The sequence below is a fragment of the Saccostrea cucullata genome, unplaced genomic scaffold (assembly GCF_032062105.1).
Source record: "Saccostrea cucullata isolate Sc308-1 unplaced genomic scaffold, CSIRO_AGI_Scuc_v1 ctg16757, whole genome shotgun sequence".
Taxonomy (NCBI): domain Eukaryota; kingdom Metazoa; phylum Mollusca; class Bivalvia; order Ostreida; family Ostreidae; genus Saccostrea; species Saccostrea cuccullata.
Window position 1 is genome coordinate 17029 of NW_026931469.1, and position 19351 is coordinate 36379.

The 19351-nt window shown below is 33.1% G+C and overlaps 1 protein-coding gene across 1 annotated transcript; it reads left to right on the forward strand.

Moving 5' to 3' along the window:
• Nucleotides 1–9683: 9683 nt before the first annotated feature.
• On the forward strand, nt 9684–11213 carry LOC134232702 (gigasin-6-like). Its single transcript, XM_062714687.1, has 4 exons — nt 9684–9843; nt 10203–10402; nt 10657–10827; nt 10949–11213. Exons 1-4 carry the CDS (start codon nt 9736–9738, stop codon nt 11211–11213), a joined length of 744 nt encoding a protein of 247 aa, XP_062570671.1. The 5' UTR covers nt 9684–9735.
• The last annotated feature ends 8138 nt before the right edge of the window (nt 11214–19351 follow it).

The window sequence follows — 19351 nt, forward strand, 5'->3', positions numbered from 1 at the left end:
TAGTGTGCATCCTCAGATGTATCATCCATGCAAGTTTGCTCAACATAGGGCTCATAGTTACTTGGAAGTGAAACCTGCATAAAAAAACTAACCTATTCACTCACCAGAAAATGTAGGTCAGATTCAGCATCCAAAGCTGGCCTGGTAGAATGCATCCTTAGATGTATCACCCATGCAAGTTTGGTCATTAAAGAGCTCATAGTAACTTGGAAATGAATTCTGCACCAAAAACTTTAACCTGTTCACTCATCCAGAAAATGTATGTCAGATTCAGCATCCGAAGCAAGTCTGGTAGTATGCATCCTGAGATGTGTCATCCATTATGTCCATGCAAGTTTGGTCATTATAGGGCTCATAGTAACTTGGAAATGAAACCTTTACCAAAAACTTTAACCTGTTCAAACATCCGGAAAATGTAGGTCAGATTCAGCATCCAGCAAGTCTGGTAGTATGAATCCTTAGATGTATCATCCACGCAAGTTTGGTCATTATAGTGCTCATAGTTACTTGGAAATGAAACCTGCACCAAAAACTTTAACCTGTTAAATCAACCTGAAAATGTATGTCAGATTCAGCATCCAAAGCAAGTCTGGTAGTATGCATCATCCATGCAAGTTTGGTCATTATAGGGCTCATAGTATCTTGAAAATGAAAACTGCACCAAAAACTTTAATCTGTTAACTCAACCGGAAAATGTAGGTCAGATTCAGCATCCGAAGCAAGCCTGGTAGTGTGCATCCTTAGATGTATCATCTTTGCAAGTTTGGTCCACATACGGCTTATAGTTACTTGGAAATGAAACTACACCAAAAACTGCACCAAAAATGTTAACCTGCTCCAAAAACATTAACCTGGTCATTCCTTTGCTGAAATTGCAGCATCTGAAACTTTGACTGGTACAATGAAACACACTAGAAGCATCTTCCATGCATGTCTAATCAATATAGGACATAGAAGTACTTAAAAAGAAAACTGCTCCAAAAAACTTAACCTTAACCTGGGACGCCGATGCCGACGGTATTACATAAGCTCCCCCAACTTCGTTGAGGTGAGCTAAAAAAATATATTTAAATCTACATCATCATATAATTTTTAATTTGTCTTTTCTTGCCCTGTGCTTCTGCAAAAAGTTTCAAATAACACAGTTGACAACAACAGCTGTACAGAACAAGATGTGTTTGTGAAACACTGATGCCCCCATATGGCAACTTATGGCAAGAGTTGAATTTTCTCAAATGCATGTCAAACTATAAAGGTCAAGGTCAAAAAAGTTGGTACCCAAAGGAAGGTCTTGTTACAAGGAATACACCTGTGAAACTTATATGAAAGCCTTAGTTGTAAGTTCAAAAGTTATGGCCAAGGTTAAAGTTTTATTTTTAAAAGTGAGTTAAACTCTAAGGTCAAGTTCAAAAATATTTAAACCCACTGAAAGATCTTGACACATTGAATACATATGTGTAGTATGTAAGCCCTACCTCTAACTGTTCAAAAGTTAGGGTCTTAGATTAATCGTGCAGTGTTTTCCCTTTATTTCAAAGTAAAGGGTTAGAGATAAGTTGTAACAGGCTAGGGGCTAAGGTTTATGAACAAAATCTCTTTGAACCTAACAACAATTTTTTATTTAAAAGCGGCATTTTTGTCAATTGAAGCGGTCAATTTGGCCGGTAGCCGGTTCTTAGGGAAAACACTGAACGTGTGGTATTTTATGGTAAAAGGAGGTCACACTCCAAGGTCAAGGGGTCAAATTCCATGGTTCCCAAAGAAAGGTCTTGTCACAAGGAATACATCTGTGAAGGATGATAGCCACAGCCCCACCCAATCAAAAGTTATGGACAAGGTTAAAGTTTTTGTAGACAGACAGATGGAGGGAGAGATGGACAAACATAACAAAAACCTTATATCCCCAAAACTTTGTTCACAGGGGCATAAAAAAAATTGATGGGGAACTGAAAAGTCCTTCATCAACTAACTGTAGCTGTAAGCCTTTTTTCTTTGTTTAGACAAAAGCAAGTATATATGCAAATCAAATCAACAGAACGTTTTATTGAACAGAAAAATCAACCTTCTTGAAAGAATTTGTTTGTGGTAGTTAAAGAATACAAGTGAATGGTACTTTAATACAGAATACAAGTGAAATGCTCTTTTATGCATCATGTACGAATTTTCAATATAAAACAATAGATAAAAGTTAGAACAGCATAACATTATAGAGGACGATATTAAAATGTTCATACTTGTAAATTATCTTATTTCATTCCAGTAACATTTATATACTTTTGACTTTAAGGTGTTAATTTTCCTGCGATGAATAAGTAGATGAAACAAACAGATGAAAAATCAACAAAGCATGGTAAAATAAAATGAAATGTTCTAACAATAAAAAACTACTGAACTAGCACTACTTGTTTACAGGCACATCCAGACACTTAACATTATTTTCTCATCACAAAAAATATCCTCCACTGTCTCCTAGGACCCCTCACAAAAAAGTGATTTTAAAGCAGGAAGATGACATATTTGACATTTTGATGAAGAAAAAAAATAATGTCAAGCATCTGTTTTATCATGATCATGCAAGCTGTAAAATGCATAAAAGAAAAGATTCAAAGTCTTGAATTTCATCAAATTCTGCTTTTGGTTGAAATCTAACTTCTGAGTTCAATTGTTTTCTGTGAATTTCACATGGTCAATAAACGACATTTACATCTTATGATATTTTCGGGATGCTTTGTAACAAGGTGATTACATTTATTACACCAATCTGATATCTACTTCATTTTTCCCCATCTCTTTATGCCTTTCATTCCTTTACCACCAAGCTGAACAGAAATACAACCTCCGTACATGTAAATACCACGGTTTCTCTACAAATCTGGTCCATAATCATGTAGACAAAATCCATTTATTACATCAATTTTCCCATGTCCCCTCATGCCTTTTTATCTCGTACCATGCCAAAAACTAATAACTTTGGATCCCCACAGTTTCTCTACAATTCTGGTCCATAATCGTGCAGACACATCTCCTTATGCCCCTGTTTCCAATGTTCCTTAGCACTCAGGTGGAACAATATCTGGATAATCGACATTCCCGCAGTACAAACTTCTCCTTCTCCGTCTTCAAGCTTCCGGCAGGCTGGTAATGAACAGAAAATGTACACTTCATAGAACTGTTCCAGCTCCTCCAACAGCTTCTCTTTTGGATTCCAGTCTTCTGGCTTTAAGGAACTTGTTAGACTGTCATCAATGCACAACATGCGGACACGGTCGTGGTATTCAAATACATCCTCCACTCCATCCCAATCGACCTTTGACTTCTGCAGCTTAACCGCATACACATCCAGTTCATTAATAACATTAGATTTTAAGATGGTTCTTCGAGTATCATTATCACCCAGCTGCAGTAAGGCTGCTAAGATTTTGGCACAATATGGAGCAAGCTGGACAATAAATTCCAAATGCTCCTCTGGGTTCAAAAATCCTCAAGCCCGACGTCCCGGACTAACAAATTCCGGATCCGGACTCGGCATTTAGAATTCGCCAAAGTCCTGGGACTTGGCTATGTTTCTTGTTTATCTTTTTTAATAAGTTAAAAAAATGATCGTAAAGCTAAAAATAAAGCAAATTCTCAAATGTATTAAGTAAAAATGTGGGTTTGTGGGCGTTAAAATACCCATAAAACATTACGAACGTTTCGAAAATACAATCCGTCTTTTTATTTTCCGTTGCGGTTAGACTCTTGTTTTACGCAATTCCTCATGTTTCCTCCTATATGACAAACGGCAATGAGTTTGTTAAATTTCGGTTTTAGCTGTGACTTACAGCACATTCTAATTTCTATTTATTGTAACAGATGGTTTATTCAGTAGTGAGTATTTGTAAAAGTTATTGTAATGTACAAGTAATCTATCAGTCTGGTATTGTGTTGAAATACTCATGTATGACTACATGACAGTTTATGGAGGAAAAATAAAACATATATTAATACATATAGTCTTTATTCATTCAATGCAACAAATGAAAATAAATTATAAGTTACATAAATTTAATGATGTATAGGTAAATATGGACTCTGAAATTTCTTCCTCGGACTTGCCTAAAATTTACTCCTCAAGTCCTGGACTTGACCATGACAAAAAAAATTTTGAACCCCTGGTTCATTGAATAAGCTCATCCCCTTTGATTCTACGCTTGCGCAGAAAACCGTGGTGTTGAATGTGGGAATGTGGTTAACATAGAATTTTGACAGAATCTGCGAAAAGGATAATAATACTAAGTAGCATACAGTTGACCTTTGCATGCTCCGATTGACCGATTGTTTTTATATGCAGGGACGATAACAACGGGCTGTCAAAGATATTTATTTACAAGCTACACAGGTAAGTGAACGTGGTTTTCGATCCAACATTTATTTACGTGTATACATATTTTGGACGCCTACGTAATGCATTCATAATGTTTTTACTCATTGGAAAAGCCCTTATTCTGTAATACTGAGAGATAGCTATAACATTGTAACGATTAGGTTGATATTAATCTTCCTTAAATATCACACGTTTTCCCAATTCGCATTCGATTTAATCAAACTTCGTTATTTAAAATCATATTTTTAATTTATGATACATGCACAAATGCACTGTGTCATATAAACGAAATATATCATGAAGTCAATTCGCAGTGTCTCTTAATTTTTTTGTATTCATGTTGAATGCCTGTGTTATCATTGTTGCATATTAACGAACCAAATCCACCTTTCACCTGTAAATTAACAATTACATAATGCGATCCTACATAATGCGGCGTGCAGGTCTGGTCAGAACGAAGTTTTTCACACCTTTCTCAAAATAAATACTGGACATAGCTCGAGGGCCGAAAGCGCCGTGTTTTATCATGCCTTTGAAATTGTTTGCCTTGACAACGATATACAGTATATTGAAAAAACTGAGCGGACTTCCTTCCAGCTCGAAAACTTATTACCACGGTTTTATTTGTAAGCGCATACTGTGTCTTGCAAATATTAGGATTTTCACAAACTGTGTGTGAAAATCCAAATATTTTCAAATTTAATGAACTTATAAACCGAATAATGTAGAATAATTAAAAAACCGTTGTCCAAAAAATGCTAAATGCTAAATTTTGATAAGCCAAAATTTAATTAGAAAAGTTTCATATAACAGTATATGACCTTCTTGAAACCTCCATTATATAGTTAATAATATATTTTACAGATTATACTTTTACGTTTACTTTACGTATACGTTTACTTCTTTGTTTTCTTGTTTCTTTATACATTTGTCTATTTTTTTTTACCCTTGACTTTTATTTCTGTTTGTACATATGTATTCATGTACCTCTTGTAGATGTGATCTTGTTTAGAGTGATAAAAGAATTGAAATTGAATCATTCTGGACTTTGGATTGCCAACTCATTTATTAAAATTAATTATTTTCCCCAATTTTACATATGCTCGTCACATTGAAGTTTTCTTATTTTAAAAAATTATACAAAAAATTAATATGTCTTGTCAAATTAAATAGCTGAAATCTTACCAAATACCTATATCAAAAGAGGATTGAGGAGAGAAATAGTTAATGGTGGTTTCGAAGGGACTATTTTTACTAAGTTCATGGTTCATACAGCTCTGACCTTTTTATTCTTCTCCGAAACGGAGTTAGAGACAGGCCCGAAGGAGGCAATTTCAGTTGGGGAGGGTGAGCTTATGCTTTCAGTATATTCATTTGGGGGCACTATCCAAAAAACAAAACAAAACAAACAAACATTCAAAAATGCTCGGGATGCTCTGCTCTACGGTGCTCTTTTCCTCTATAATTACTCTACTGAAATAAAAAAAAGCTGTGTCTTATTTCACAACAGAATTTTTACTTAGGCCATGTCTTATGATTCAGATCAATAATTTGAACTCTGTTGAAAATTTTTGAAATAAACATATTTGAAAATCTTAATGAGAAAAAGATTGATTCTATTTTTGAGTTGATATATTGAAGAAATTCTTTTAAAAAATATATTCTTGTGTCACTTTTATATGAATTCTTTTGTACTAAAAGGGGAGCTAAACCCTGTGCAACTCGGCCATAAATTCACTTATTTGTTGTCCCGTACTTTATTTGGTCATTAAGAAGTGAGGAATCTTTTTTTCTTATCAACACCTATTGCGACATGATACCTCGCTTTATACGATCTCATCCGAAGGACTTATCTCCAACATGCTGCAGTATGATTCGAACCCTCGTAGGATCAACGTCTTACTCCGCGACTCTAGAGCAACCACTCTTATTCTTCTAACCTTGATCACGAGTTGTTCATAAAAAAAAGTATTAACAAGTGTAGAAGTCTACACTTTTATAGCTAACACTAGAACTACAGGACACATTAATGTTAAAATTATTATATTTTCTTTCTTTGAGCAGGGCATCTCGAACGTAGGAGTAAAAATCAGCTCAGAAAAGGTAATAAACATCGTAAGGTGCATGCAGTACAAATAATACTGTACCTACTTGTACGCAATTACCATCTTCTGAGGTAATATATAAAGCTGACCGCCAAGGGTCCTGATTAAACATGGACAGTGACACAGAAAATGGACGTCTTACTCAGGACTGTCTACCGATTAAGGTAAGTGGACAGACGTTTCCTCATGGGGACAGGATTAACGATAGTACTAGTATAATGTTTCGTTGCAAAAGATTAAATTAATTCTCTTTGAAATATCACCTGGAGATGAAAGTTTTACACAAATAAATAATGCATTGATTTACAACCTTGACATTTTGACCTCATAATAAATAGGGGTCTTTTTAGGCCGTAGGGAGTTATGGTATAAGATTTCACTGCAAAAGCTACACAAGGTTAGCTTTTTTAAAAAAGCTGAGTGTCAGCCACTGGAATACAGAAAGTTTCTTTCTTGTTTTGTAATGGTTTATGATTTGATCTATCCATCATGTTGTGTTCCTTAAATTTATGTAATAAATGCCATTGTAAGAAAAGTTAAATTAGTGTAATCGTTTTCTTATTTGTAACATAATGCCACATACATAATAAATAATAAAGCATAAAATAATTTTTTTAATTCTGCATCGTGACCATTACAATGATCTCCAATAAATTCTCTTCGGCGCAGACATCAGAGAAAGTTCATCTTATACCGGTAAATGAACAAAAGCCACCATGGCAACTAAGATCACGTTAAATTCTATAAAAATGATATGCAGATTATGATGAATAAAAGGAAGGTAGACTTTGTGTTACATATATGAACACCCTATCATATGTCATTTCTTTAGAAATTACCATTGAAGTTGATTTTTTTTTAAAAAGGTCAATCGTGAAAGTCAAGGTTAAGGGGTGAGAAATCATAGCATGCTCAGAATTACCTTGTCACAGGTAATGCACATGTCAAGTATGAAAGCCCTACATGTATCTCTTCTCAATATAAGGAACAAGATGTGTTTGTGAAACACTGATGACAACGTATGACAACGTAACGAAGATTAAAATTTTCTTAAAGCAAATTTAATACATTATTACCCAAAGTAGGGTTTTTCTCACAAGAAACACGATTGTGAAATACAAAATCCCTAGCATCACCTGTTCAAAAGTTATGGTCGAGGATAAATTTTTGAAAGGTAGGTCAAACTCCAAGGTGAAAGGGTCTGAGTTGTTAGTTTCTTAAGAAAGGTCTTTTGACAAGTAATACATAAATGTATGAGTTGGATGAAAATCCCAACCGTTCAAAAGTTATGGCCAAGGTTTAAGTTTTTTAAAAGTAAGTCAACTCCAAAGTCAAATCAAAGGGTTAAAGTTCTTGGTATCCAATGAAAGGTCTTCTCACAAGGATTACATATCTGAAGTACGAAAGCCGTAGCCCTTACCGTTCAAAAGTTTTTTCATAAGTGCGTAAATCTCCAAGGTCAAGGTCAAAGTTGTTGATATCCAATGAAAGGTCTTGCCACAAATACATATGTGAAATATGAAAGTCCTAGTATCTACCGTTCAAAAGTTGTGACCAAGGTTTTTAAAAAGTGAGTCAAACTCCAAGGTCAAAGTCAAAGGTCTTGGTATCCAATGAAAGGACTTCTCACAAAGATTACATATGTGAAGTACGAAAGCCCTAACCCTTACAATTCAAAAGTTATGGTCAAGGTTAAAGTTTTTTCATAAGTACGTAAATCTCCAAGGTCAAAAGGTCAAAGTTGATGGTATCCAATAAAAGGTCTTGCGACAAAGAATACATATGTGAAATATGAAAGTCCTAGAACCTACCATTCAAAAGTTATGGCCAAAGTAAAAGTTTGGAATTTTTGTGTTAAAGTGGGTCAAACTCCAAGGTCAAGGTCAAACTTGGTGGTACCCAAAGAAAGGACTTGTCACAAGGATTACACATGAAAGTCATAGCTCCACTAAATCAAAAGTTTTGGGCAAGGTTCAAGTTTTTGTGACGGACGGACAGCTAGACAGACAGACGGACAGACGAATGAGATTTAATGTCCCTCGCTTTCGCGAAAGCGGGAGACAAAAAACTGCTAAAAATTGAATACTGGTTTTTGAAACTTTTTTTTTGGTATGATGTCGGCACGGTGCTTGCTCCTTGTTGGATCGGAAAATTAAGTGTTCGAATTACTGTGGCCGCGACTGGACCTAGTTGATAAAAAAGTAGCAACTGTTGCTTCGTCAAGCGCTCTACACTTTGAAGTGAACGTTTTGGACCTTTCGGATGAGACCTTAAAAACCGAGGCGCACAGACATGATAAAGAACCCTCAATACTCTACGTCCCTGAGACTTGTAAAGGTCTAAATTTGAAGCCCTTAACTGGTATATGGTGACGTCTATAAATGAGTGAAAAATTCTTGAACGGGACGTAAAACAACAATCAGTCTTTCTATGATATTTTAGAGTATTCTAATATGTTCATAAAATTTGTAATTTTTAGTGAAGAGCAATTTGTGATCCTGTTCAGGGCAGGATGTTGACCCCATAGTCGCCATTTTAAAGTTACGTGCGACTCTCAACCGCTTTTGAGATAATACAAACGCTAAATAAAGCAACAAAAATAAAACGAAGTTTTATCTTTATAAAATAAACATTAGTAGTAATGACTTTGAAAACTTCATAAGTCAAAGAACATAATTCATTAGCGTAAGGATTTTTGATAATCAGTGTTACCGTAGTTCTCTACACATACGAGGTAAAGCAGGAGAGGGAACCAGACTGGCCTGTTTGTTTACATTCAGCTGCGGTACCAGATTAATTCTGATTCTGACAAAATCGGACCGTGGTATTAGGATTGAAAAACTCACTGTCAATGTCTTATCATTTTTATTGATAGTTTTAAAATAATTTTTTCATCAGAATATAAACGTGATTATTTAAGAAATCCATTTCTCTGTAAATATGTTCATAAAATTTGTAATTTTTTAATGTAGACAAGTCTTATGATATAACAGGGAAGATAATACAGTTACCTTAAAAGGTAATAGACCAACGCTCCTTTGTGAAATTTTATTCTGATAAAAAATTAAAATATCAGCTACATTTTATATATTACGGTAAATGTAAGTTACTGTATATATTTGGTCGTTTTTTTTCAACTGCATAATTATCCTATTGAAATTGCGACTGCTTTATTGTATGGTGGTGAACTATTATGGTAGATGAGCCTTTCTTATCAAGACAGCTGTCGTCTTTGGTATGAAGATCTGATATTAATATTGGGACAAAATGTGGGAACGACCCCTTGTACTTTGTGTTGTCGTAATTCTATTCACCAGTGTAACTTCTCTGACTTCGTCTGAATTTGAAGCAAAGGTAGATGATACCATCAATAAGGTAAGAAGGTCGTAATTTCAACTTCAGAAAAGCTAGATGAAGATTCGTTAAAACATATCAGACACAAATAAAGATGTGATTTTAGGGAGATATATGTATAATTTTTTTTTATAACTTCAACTACAAAAACAATTCTTATTCAGACTGCAGTCTAGTAACATTTTCCCTTTCGATGAACGTTTACATGGCATGACCAATATGAATAAAAAACATGACAGACTTCGAAAATATAACTAAAATGAAATATTTTCGTTGGATTTTGTAGTAAATGTAGAAAGATTTCAGCAGGTTTTAGAAAGGACGAAATATGAATACCGCACATCGTTTACTACAAAAGTTTAGTACACTTATTGGTACAGGCACTTAAATGCCATCCTAAGCATCCAGGATTGACCATTAGTGTCGTGAAGGATGGAAAGCTATTATTTGCCAAGGGATATGGCGTCACAGACATCTCCTCCAACGTGCCAGTTACGAATGAGACGCTTTTCCAAATCGCTTCCATGTCGAAGGCATTCGCTGCTACACTTCTTGTTAAACAACTACACCAATATTCGAAGTAAGAAACTTTAATTGTTGAATATTTATCAACAAGGAGTCACTAAGCCGAATCTACATGTAGCTGATTTAAAATTGCTTTATATAGGGTTCAACTTAAAAATTTCCTAAATATTTTCTTGTTTTGAATTAAAAACTCTCAATATCTAAAAAAAAAAGTCATCAATTATTTCATCTCAAGTCATGCATATTCATTGAGGTATGTTGAACACCAACATTGTTTTTTAAAAGTATCACAAAATATTTATTTTCCAGTTTGAGTATTTACACAAAGGTGAAAGACTTCATGGATCCCGGCTTCAGGTTCTCCACACATATTCGAACCGATAACGCTAACTTAGTGGACCTCATGTCACACACTTTAGCCATTCCTAGCAACAGCTTTCTGAGACTCGACTCAAACCTCACACGAGAAAACTTGCAAAAGTATGATAAGTCATATTTCTACCATTCTCAGCTTTCTGCATATATAAAAACTGACAAGCAAGCTGACATTTTTGAATGGGATTTAACTTTTTTTTAAAAAAAATAACTTCATTCTTTTTAGACGAATACCATATCTTAAGTCCATACATGCTTTTCGGACAAGTTTTGTCTACAGTAACCTGAACTATGCATTAGTTACCTACATATCTGAGAAGCTTGGTGGTAAGAAATGGGAGGAATTGATCCGGGAGGAACTGTTTCAGCCTCTGGGAATGGACAGTTCCAACTTTGTAACAACCATTTCTGACTTCTCCAAAGTGGCAACAGGCTATGAGAGTGGCCCAGATTCTAGAGTAGTGCCATCCCAGCGTGCATTCAGCCGGTAAACATGGCATTATATAGAATCGTTAGTGATAAATCCTGGGTGTCTGATTCAGCATTTTCCTTGATTTTGACAATATTCAAGGTCAATTTAAAAAAAATACCAAGCTAATACAGATTTTGCATGACTTTCACATAGAAGTAGAGAACTTTCTCTTTTACAGATTGACTTTGAAAGCGTGGGTTTTTTGAAAAATCCTGTTCGTTGCCTAGCAACAAAATTGGCTGTTTTGATATCTAAAAAGGGAAAAATGGTAAAAGGTTGGGTCAAAAAACTTATATATTTTTATTTATTGTGGCAGATACAATTTTTCAAGTAATAGAAAATAACTCTCATATAATCATAAAAGGAAAGAATAATTCATAATCATTAATCTCCATGGCAACAGGATTTTTTCCCTAGCAACAATGCAAAAACTTATTTTTTTTTTACCTTTTTGGTATAGATTTTGATATATACGAATAGATATTTTTTCTTAAAACTGCGATTGGGTATAAATGTCAATTTAATATGTGTCTGATAAAGTTATTTTGGTACTTTATTAACCTTGAGAAAATTCGGACAGATAAAGCAGAGAGCTACAGATCCAAGCGTTGTAAAAACTTTCGATTTACGCCGACGATTTTTTATTGTAATTGTGGCTCTGTATACCACCTTTTCCTTACCTACGTCGGTAGGCAACATCTCCAGAATTTAATTTTTGAAGATTCATGAGATTATGAACTACGACGCTTCACGCCGGCATATTTCATGAAGCGCGTTAGGGATCGAATACTTGTCACTGTTGAAAGTTATGAAGACAATTATTTTCTTTAACGGGATCATTGGTTGCCGTGTTGAGTCTGTCAAGTATAAATCTACAATGCGTCTTAATTTTCACCAATTCATTATTATATTTTTATTTCTAGAAACTTAAATTTATGCCGCCTTCGTCTCTGTAGTTTTTTTACACCTAACATTTTCTCTCTTTTCTTTTTGCTCTGTAAACCTTCACATATATATACAGTAATGTTTCACACTTTGTATTAATCGAAATTGATTTTAAGAAGTCTTCCTTTTTATTCAAAGAACTTTGATCCCCAATGACCAGTTTATTATGATTAAAATGTTTTACCGTGTATTATATCTATTTTCCGTGCTCTGCTTGAGAAACAAAATATATTCGTTGATCAATAAATCACTTCCACAACTTTTATTACACTTCAACTTTTTTGTACACTCTTCCACTTCTTTTTCTGTTATAGTAGAATCCAATGAATCAAAAATAGGCTCATGATTTTCAAAATAGGTTTCAATAGAGATGTAACTTGCAGGTGCATCATTAGATAGAGAGCGGAAATGATCAAAGAAATCCGAAAGTGAAATTTTCGATTCAGAATGTGTCCGCTTGCGGAAATGCTTATAATCGTAACGCAAAAGTTATTAGGGTTCGCGTTATAAAGCGCGAAAGTTACGCATTTTTAAATGCATTTATTTACAAAAAATTCGCGATTCAATGGATTTTTTTAACCTACATAAATGAATTCAATGGGCTTTCGTTAAATACAAAACTCTCAAAGTAAAAAAAAGAAAAAAGAAAGAAAAGAAAACAAGCACGATTTCTTTGAAAAATCCGATAGAAAATGGAAATCAAGAAGCGTTGAGTGGGTGTTATAAATAATTATACAATGAAAAACTGATGAAAATTTCAAATTAACATATTAAAGTCGTGTCTTGATGTTTAAAACGTGGCTTAATGGAGTGCGCGCTCAACAAGCCCACAGGCTACAGAAGATATTCACAAATTGATTTTTTTTTTAAAATCCTGTGACAGTCTTTAATAGTATAACCTTTCCATCACATACCAAAACCGAAAAAGAAAAGAATCGGAGGAAATTGCTAATTTTGTGACACTACGAGTAACAAAAATGATTCCACCCACGTCCCCTTTGTTATCTTCTCTAATTATGGTCATTGACATCTACAAAACAGTGACGAACTAATCAATGAAGTGTACCCAATAGTTCAAATAAGACATCAGTAACACACATCGTGTATAATAGCTTTAGTATTGTAAAATATTTGTTCTTACAAGTTGAAAATGTCCTTTCGCTCATCAAATTCCGTTACAACAGAAGGTTAACGAGACTCAATGCTCACTTCAGTTGGCATCGCTTGAGATTTTTTGCGATATTAATCAGAGTTGTGAAATCAATTAATGACATTTTCTAATTTAATTCACTCTGCTTTCTCCCATTCAATAAAACAAGAGGCCCATGGACCACAACACTCACCAGTTTCACTTTGGCCCTGCTGTTTTGCAACAGATTTTCCCCATTACATTTGTATTCCTACGTAAAATTGTGATCGCATTTTGTGGCTCCACCCTAGACACAGGGGGTTGTGATATGTACAGAATTAATAAACGATTCCAGAGAATATTTCCACATGAATACGATTGATCATGGCTTTGTTAGAGGCATTTTAATTATTTTTTTTTACCATATATAACCCCAGTTGTGTCCCAACCCTACCCCAAGGTACCATGATCTGAACAATTTCCAATCTTCAAGACTTAAGAATGCTTTCACCTCAGTTTAATTTTTTCTTCTCCGGTAGTTCTTGAGAACAATTTAACATTAAAACAATTCAAAATCTACAACACCTCAGGAAGCTTTTACCTACAATTTTAAGTTTTTTTCCTTGTCCAGTGTATCTAAAAAAAAAAAGGTTCGTTTCTGAGCTTTTGGGCAGATTTTTTGTTTGAACCTCTATCTTCAAAAAATTTTCTGCAGTTGCATAAGGATTAAGTTCTTGTAATAAAATTAATTTTTACGATTATTATTAAACAATATTCACTTAAATCCCAATGATTAAATTCCATTACAAAGCATTGAGTGAGGAATCATCTATATTTTATTGCGAAAGGATTTTTTTTTATTAGAAAAAGATCAATTTTTCTCTTTCAAAGTATTTACAGTACCTTTGAGTGTGGATTCCTATTTTTACATGCAACCTACATGAGAGATGTTTTGAGCAGTGAAATGTTTTTATAATGCTGGTCCTAAAATCGTCATATTTGACAAATATAGCAAATATATTATGAAAATCCCGGAAAAATAGTCAAAATTAGGCTTAAAATTTTTATATCTTTTTTGTAATATCGAAAAAATATCATAGACCTCCACTATTTTTATTAGATAATATAACATAATTTTTAAGATATAAGATAGTTTTTACCATTCTGCCTCAATTAAGAGTTAAATGTTGTTACTTTTGGTTGATTTTATTGCTTTATTTTATTGCTTGTTAAATGCCAGGAAAAAAAACAATATTTTTTGAGTGCAGGAAGGTCAAATAATTGATTTCGAGGATGAAAAATAAATTGAAACTTTTTTTTCTTTTGTCACAAATTTGAACATGACTATTTACTGGCAAATGAAAATAAGACTGCATTTGCTCCAACATTTTATTTTCATAAGAAATATTATTGAAAAAAAATCGATTTATATATTAGACTTTATTACAGTGCAAAAAGGTCATATATTCTTCTTGGAGTCAAAAAAGTACATTGACCCCCTTTTTTGTCTTGATTTTAATTAAAGGGGCCTGGGCACAGATCTGAAGCTAATATTTTTGTCCCCCGCTTTCGCGAAAGCTAGGGGACATTAAATCTCATTCGTCTGTCTGTCACTCCGTTAGTCTGTCCGTCCGTCACAAAAACTTTAACCTTGCCCATAACTTTTGATTAAGTGGAGCTATGACTTTCATATTTCACATGTATATTTCTTGTGACAAGATCTGTTTTTGGGTACCACCAAATTTGACCTTTTGACCTTGACCCACTTTTACACAAAAATTCCAAACTTTTACTTTGGCCATATCTCTTGAATGATAAAAACTAGGACTTTTATATTTCACATATGTCTTTCTTGTGGCAAGGCCTTTCATTGGATACCAACAACCTTGACCTATTGACCTTGACCTTGGAGATTTCTGTACTTGTGAAAAAACTTTAACCTTGGTCATAACTTTTGAACGGTAAGGGATATGGCTTTCATACTTCACAAACGTAATTCTTGTGAAAAGACCCTTCATTGGATACAAAGAACTCTGACCCTTTGACCTTGACCTTGGAGTTAACTTCCTTTTAAAAAACAAACCTTGACCATAACTTTTAAAGGGTTACATTGGCTTACTTTCCGAATTTCACAATTATTTTCCAGTGAAAATACCTTACTTTTGGTACAATTGGTTAAATTTGCATTTAAGAAAAGTTTAATCTTTGCTATGTTGCCATACGGGGGCATCAGTGTTTCACAAACACATCTTGTTTTTTCTATATTTTACCCCAGGGAACTACATTAGTTCAATATGCACTACATTACTCTCTGTGCTTTTGTAAAGGAAACAGAAATAGATGTTTGATTATTTCTTAATTTGATAATTATATAAAGTTATTTGTCTAATCATTTGAGTGATTATTATTGAAAGCGATTCTCAAGATATCTATTCATGAACTGTCAATTTTCAATATGCATTTTGATTTCATATTACGTGTAATTTCTTCATATTTAGGAAAGAAAAGTGCATTATTTTGTAGAAAAAAGAGCCTATAGGCCCACATTACTCACTTAAGCACATTGGCCTTGAAAGAACAGAAATCAGATCAGTTTGAAATGTCTATGAGAGACAAACTTGAATTTACAATACCCGAAGATGCTTCCATTTCAATATTACTAATCACAGTTTTGTTGTTCTTAAGGGGAAGAATTTTCAAAATACTTTTTCCAAATATTCTTTTGTAAACTTTCACCCCTTGTTGTGGCTCTGAACTACCCTCGGGTGTCATCAAATCTACACTACGTAAGGATACTTCTGTATTAATACATGTATGACTAATAACGGTTTTGCTGTTCTTAAGAAGAAATAAAATATTTGGGCCCCTGTTGTGTCTGTGCCCAACCACAGGGGTCATGTTTTGAAGAAACTTGATTTTACACTACCTGATGATACTTCTCTATATGTCAAAATATTGCCTTAACGGTTCTTGAGAAGATTTTTTAAGATATATGTATTTCCTATATATTCAGATTGTATACTAATAATACTAATATACCCACCTGTTGTGGCTCTGTCCTACCCACAGGGGTCATGATTTGAATAACATTGAATCTCCATAAACCGAGGATACTTCTATGCCTTATCATGGTTTTGCTGTTCTCGAGAAGAAGAAGACTTAAAAAGACGTTTACTATACATTCACACATTAAACTTTGAACTCCTCTTGTGGAAAGTTATGGTGAAATGGTTCTTAAGAAGTTACAAATGTGAAAAGTCTACAGACAGGCAGACAGGCACTGAGGCAGATACCAAATAAAATGTTAACAGAAAAGCATATATACACCAATGAAATGTTTCTCGAATTTAAAGCTGCAGAAATTTTTTAAATAAGAATTTTTAAATGATGAATAAATCTCAATGATAATAATTTTTTTTAAACCCAAAACATTAGTAAATTTCAAAAGTTGGTTATATTACGCAGTTGCTAAGCAACACTAGCTTCAAAGCGTACTCATGGTAACCATAAAAATATACAGTTTCTTAAATTATGAATTTTAAAGCTTTCTGTGTGTTTGCTTATTGCAATGCTCGCAAAAGTATTATTAGCAATTATTAATGGAAGCTAAAATTTCAAATATTTTGGTCACAGATAGTTGGCTTTCTGGTCAATGTGCATTAAGTTGCCATGGCAACTCAAGTATAATTTAATTATGGAATCTTGTCATCCATACAAATGTTTTGTTACATAATAATATGGTATCTGAAGCTATTTATTTTTTATTTATAATGTCTTTTGTGGAAGATCTCATTTCAGCCCTAAATATTTAGCGAAAAAAATGCCTGAATGTAATAGTAAACTGTAGATACAAAAGTGGTCGTTAAGTGTTCAGAATTGTACCTATGGGTTAATAAAGTACCAAAATAACTTTATTAGACCAATATTAAATTGACATTTATACCCAATCACATTTTTAAGAAAAAATATCTATTCATATCTATCAAAATCTATACCAAAAAGGCCAAAAAATAACTGTTTTTGCATTGTTGCTAGGGAAAATTTTCTGTTGCCATGGAGATTAATAATCATAAATTATTCTTTCGTTTTAAAATTATATGAGAGTTATTTTCTATTACTTTAAAAATTGTATCTGCCACAATAAGATAAAAAATTATAAGATTTTTGACCCAACCCATTACCATTTTTCACTTTTTAGCTATCAAAACATCCAATTTTGTTGCTAGGCAACGAACAGGATTTTTCAAAAAACCCACGCTTTCAAAGTCAATCTGTAAAAGAGAAAGTTCTCTGCTTTTATGTGAAAGTCATGCAAAATCTGTATTAGCTTGGTATTTTTTTTAAATTTACCTTGAATATTGTCAAAATCAAGGAAAATGCTGAATCAGCAAAAATGCAAAAACATACATAGATTCTAATGTCTACCATAGTACTAGCTTCCGATAAAATATCAATGTCTTGTGTGTTTTAAACAAATGCAGTGTGTGTCTTTATCATACCAGTAAATGAGAATTATTGTTAAAGATTTGATACATAATTTCAGGCTTTAAAGATCAGAGATTTTCAGTGCCTTCAAATAGAAAAATTGGCTGGTTGCTAAGGAAATTACTTTGATCAGGTTTCCATAGTAACCATGATCCAAAACATTTTTTTATTTTACATACATGGATAATAGGTCAAGAGAAATCTATGTGTGGAAAATCATTGAATTCTGAGAACCTGAGTGAATCACTCAAATATCACTTTTGCATGATTTTTACACGGACTAGTTAACTGAATCAATATTTTGACCTTGACCTCACTTTTCTTAAATTAGTGTTTAGTTCAGTTTTTAAAGAAACAATTCAAGGTAGTGTAATCCAACTTTAAATCCTGATACATACTGATGTAAATTTGCAACTGTATCTACATTTTTTTTACCTTTATCTTTCCTTGACCTTTACCTCACTATTCTAAAATTAGTGTTTAGTTCAGTTTTAAAGAAGCTTTCAAGTAATTGCTTTTCCTTTGACTCTACTTTTCTTGAATTTGTTTAAATCTCAGTTAAAAAAAGCAGTCCTGAAAATTGAATCTTTTTTTCCACAAAAAAAGGCATCATTAATATGGCATTAATATTTTTTGACCTTGCACTTTCCTGTGACCTTGACCTCACCTCTCTTTAATGTTCATTTTGCATTAATTTTAAAGAAACCTAAGGTGTATTTATATAAACTTATGCACCTAGGCATTTTAAAGAAAATACACAAATGTATTCAAGATATACCCATCAAATTTCATAATCTATTTCCATGTTGCATCACTAACATGCACTTGTTGGGGCATTCATGTCCTATTTATCTTAAGTACCAAAATATTTCATTGTAAATCTTTGACTCCATCTCTATTGTGGCCCATCTGGCCCCCATGCAGTCTTAGTGGGTGTGTTCCCATTTTGCACACATTTGGTAATTAGTATAGAACAACAGGTGTGAAGGGTGTTTTGATAGCAATTATAGTCTGATTTCTGGTTTGGATTTACCTGTGAATATCTGATTTAGCTTAATGTATTCTTAAGAGGTTTAATACAATTTTATAAGCATTTTATTAAAATTCCATATATATTCATGGGAAAATATTTGATTTTATTGAATAAATTATTAATATTTGTTTCATATTATTTATCATTAAATCCAATTTCTTAAAAAAAGAATATGTACTTTTCAATCTTGATATAATTCTAAATGAATCAAAGATATAACATATAATAAAGAAAATAGTGAATAAAAATCAATTTGAAAAGATGTTATAATAAGATCATCAGATAATCAAATACATTAACTTTGTATTTATTCTCTTATTTTTTTCACAATACGTTCATCTTTCACATACTTACTAAGCTAAGTACATGAATAGTATAGACTATAGCAATTAAGTAATTATTTCACCTGGTCAAATTCCCGTTTTTAAATTAAATCCCATACAAATTAAATTTTATATATACTCAACAAAAAAAGAAACGCATATTCAGATTAAATATGAAAATCTGAGTTTTCAGTTTAACCTTATTTTATTAAAAGTGTTTTTAGAGTGTGTTCTGATAAAAA

Coding starts and splice junctions, on each gene's coding strand:
- LOC134232702 (XM_062714687.1), top strand. CDS start 9,736: ATGTGGGAACGACCCCTTGTACTTTGTGTTGTCGTAATTCTATTCACC. Junction 10,403..10,656: donor CAACTACACCAATATTCGAA/GTAAGAAACTTT, acceptor TTTATTTTCCAG/TTTGAGTATTTACACAAAGG. Junction 10,828..10,948: donor ACACGAGAAAACTTGCAAAA/GTATGATAAGTC, acceptor CATTCTTTTTAG/ACGAATACCATATCTTAAGT.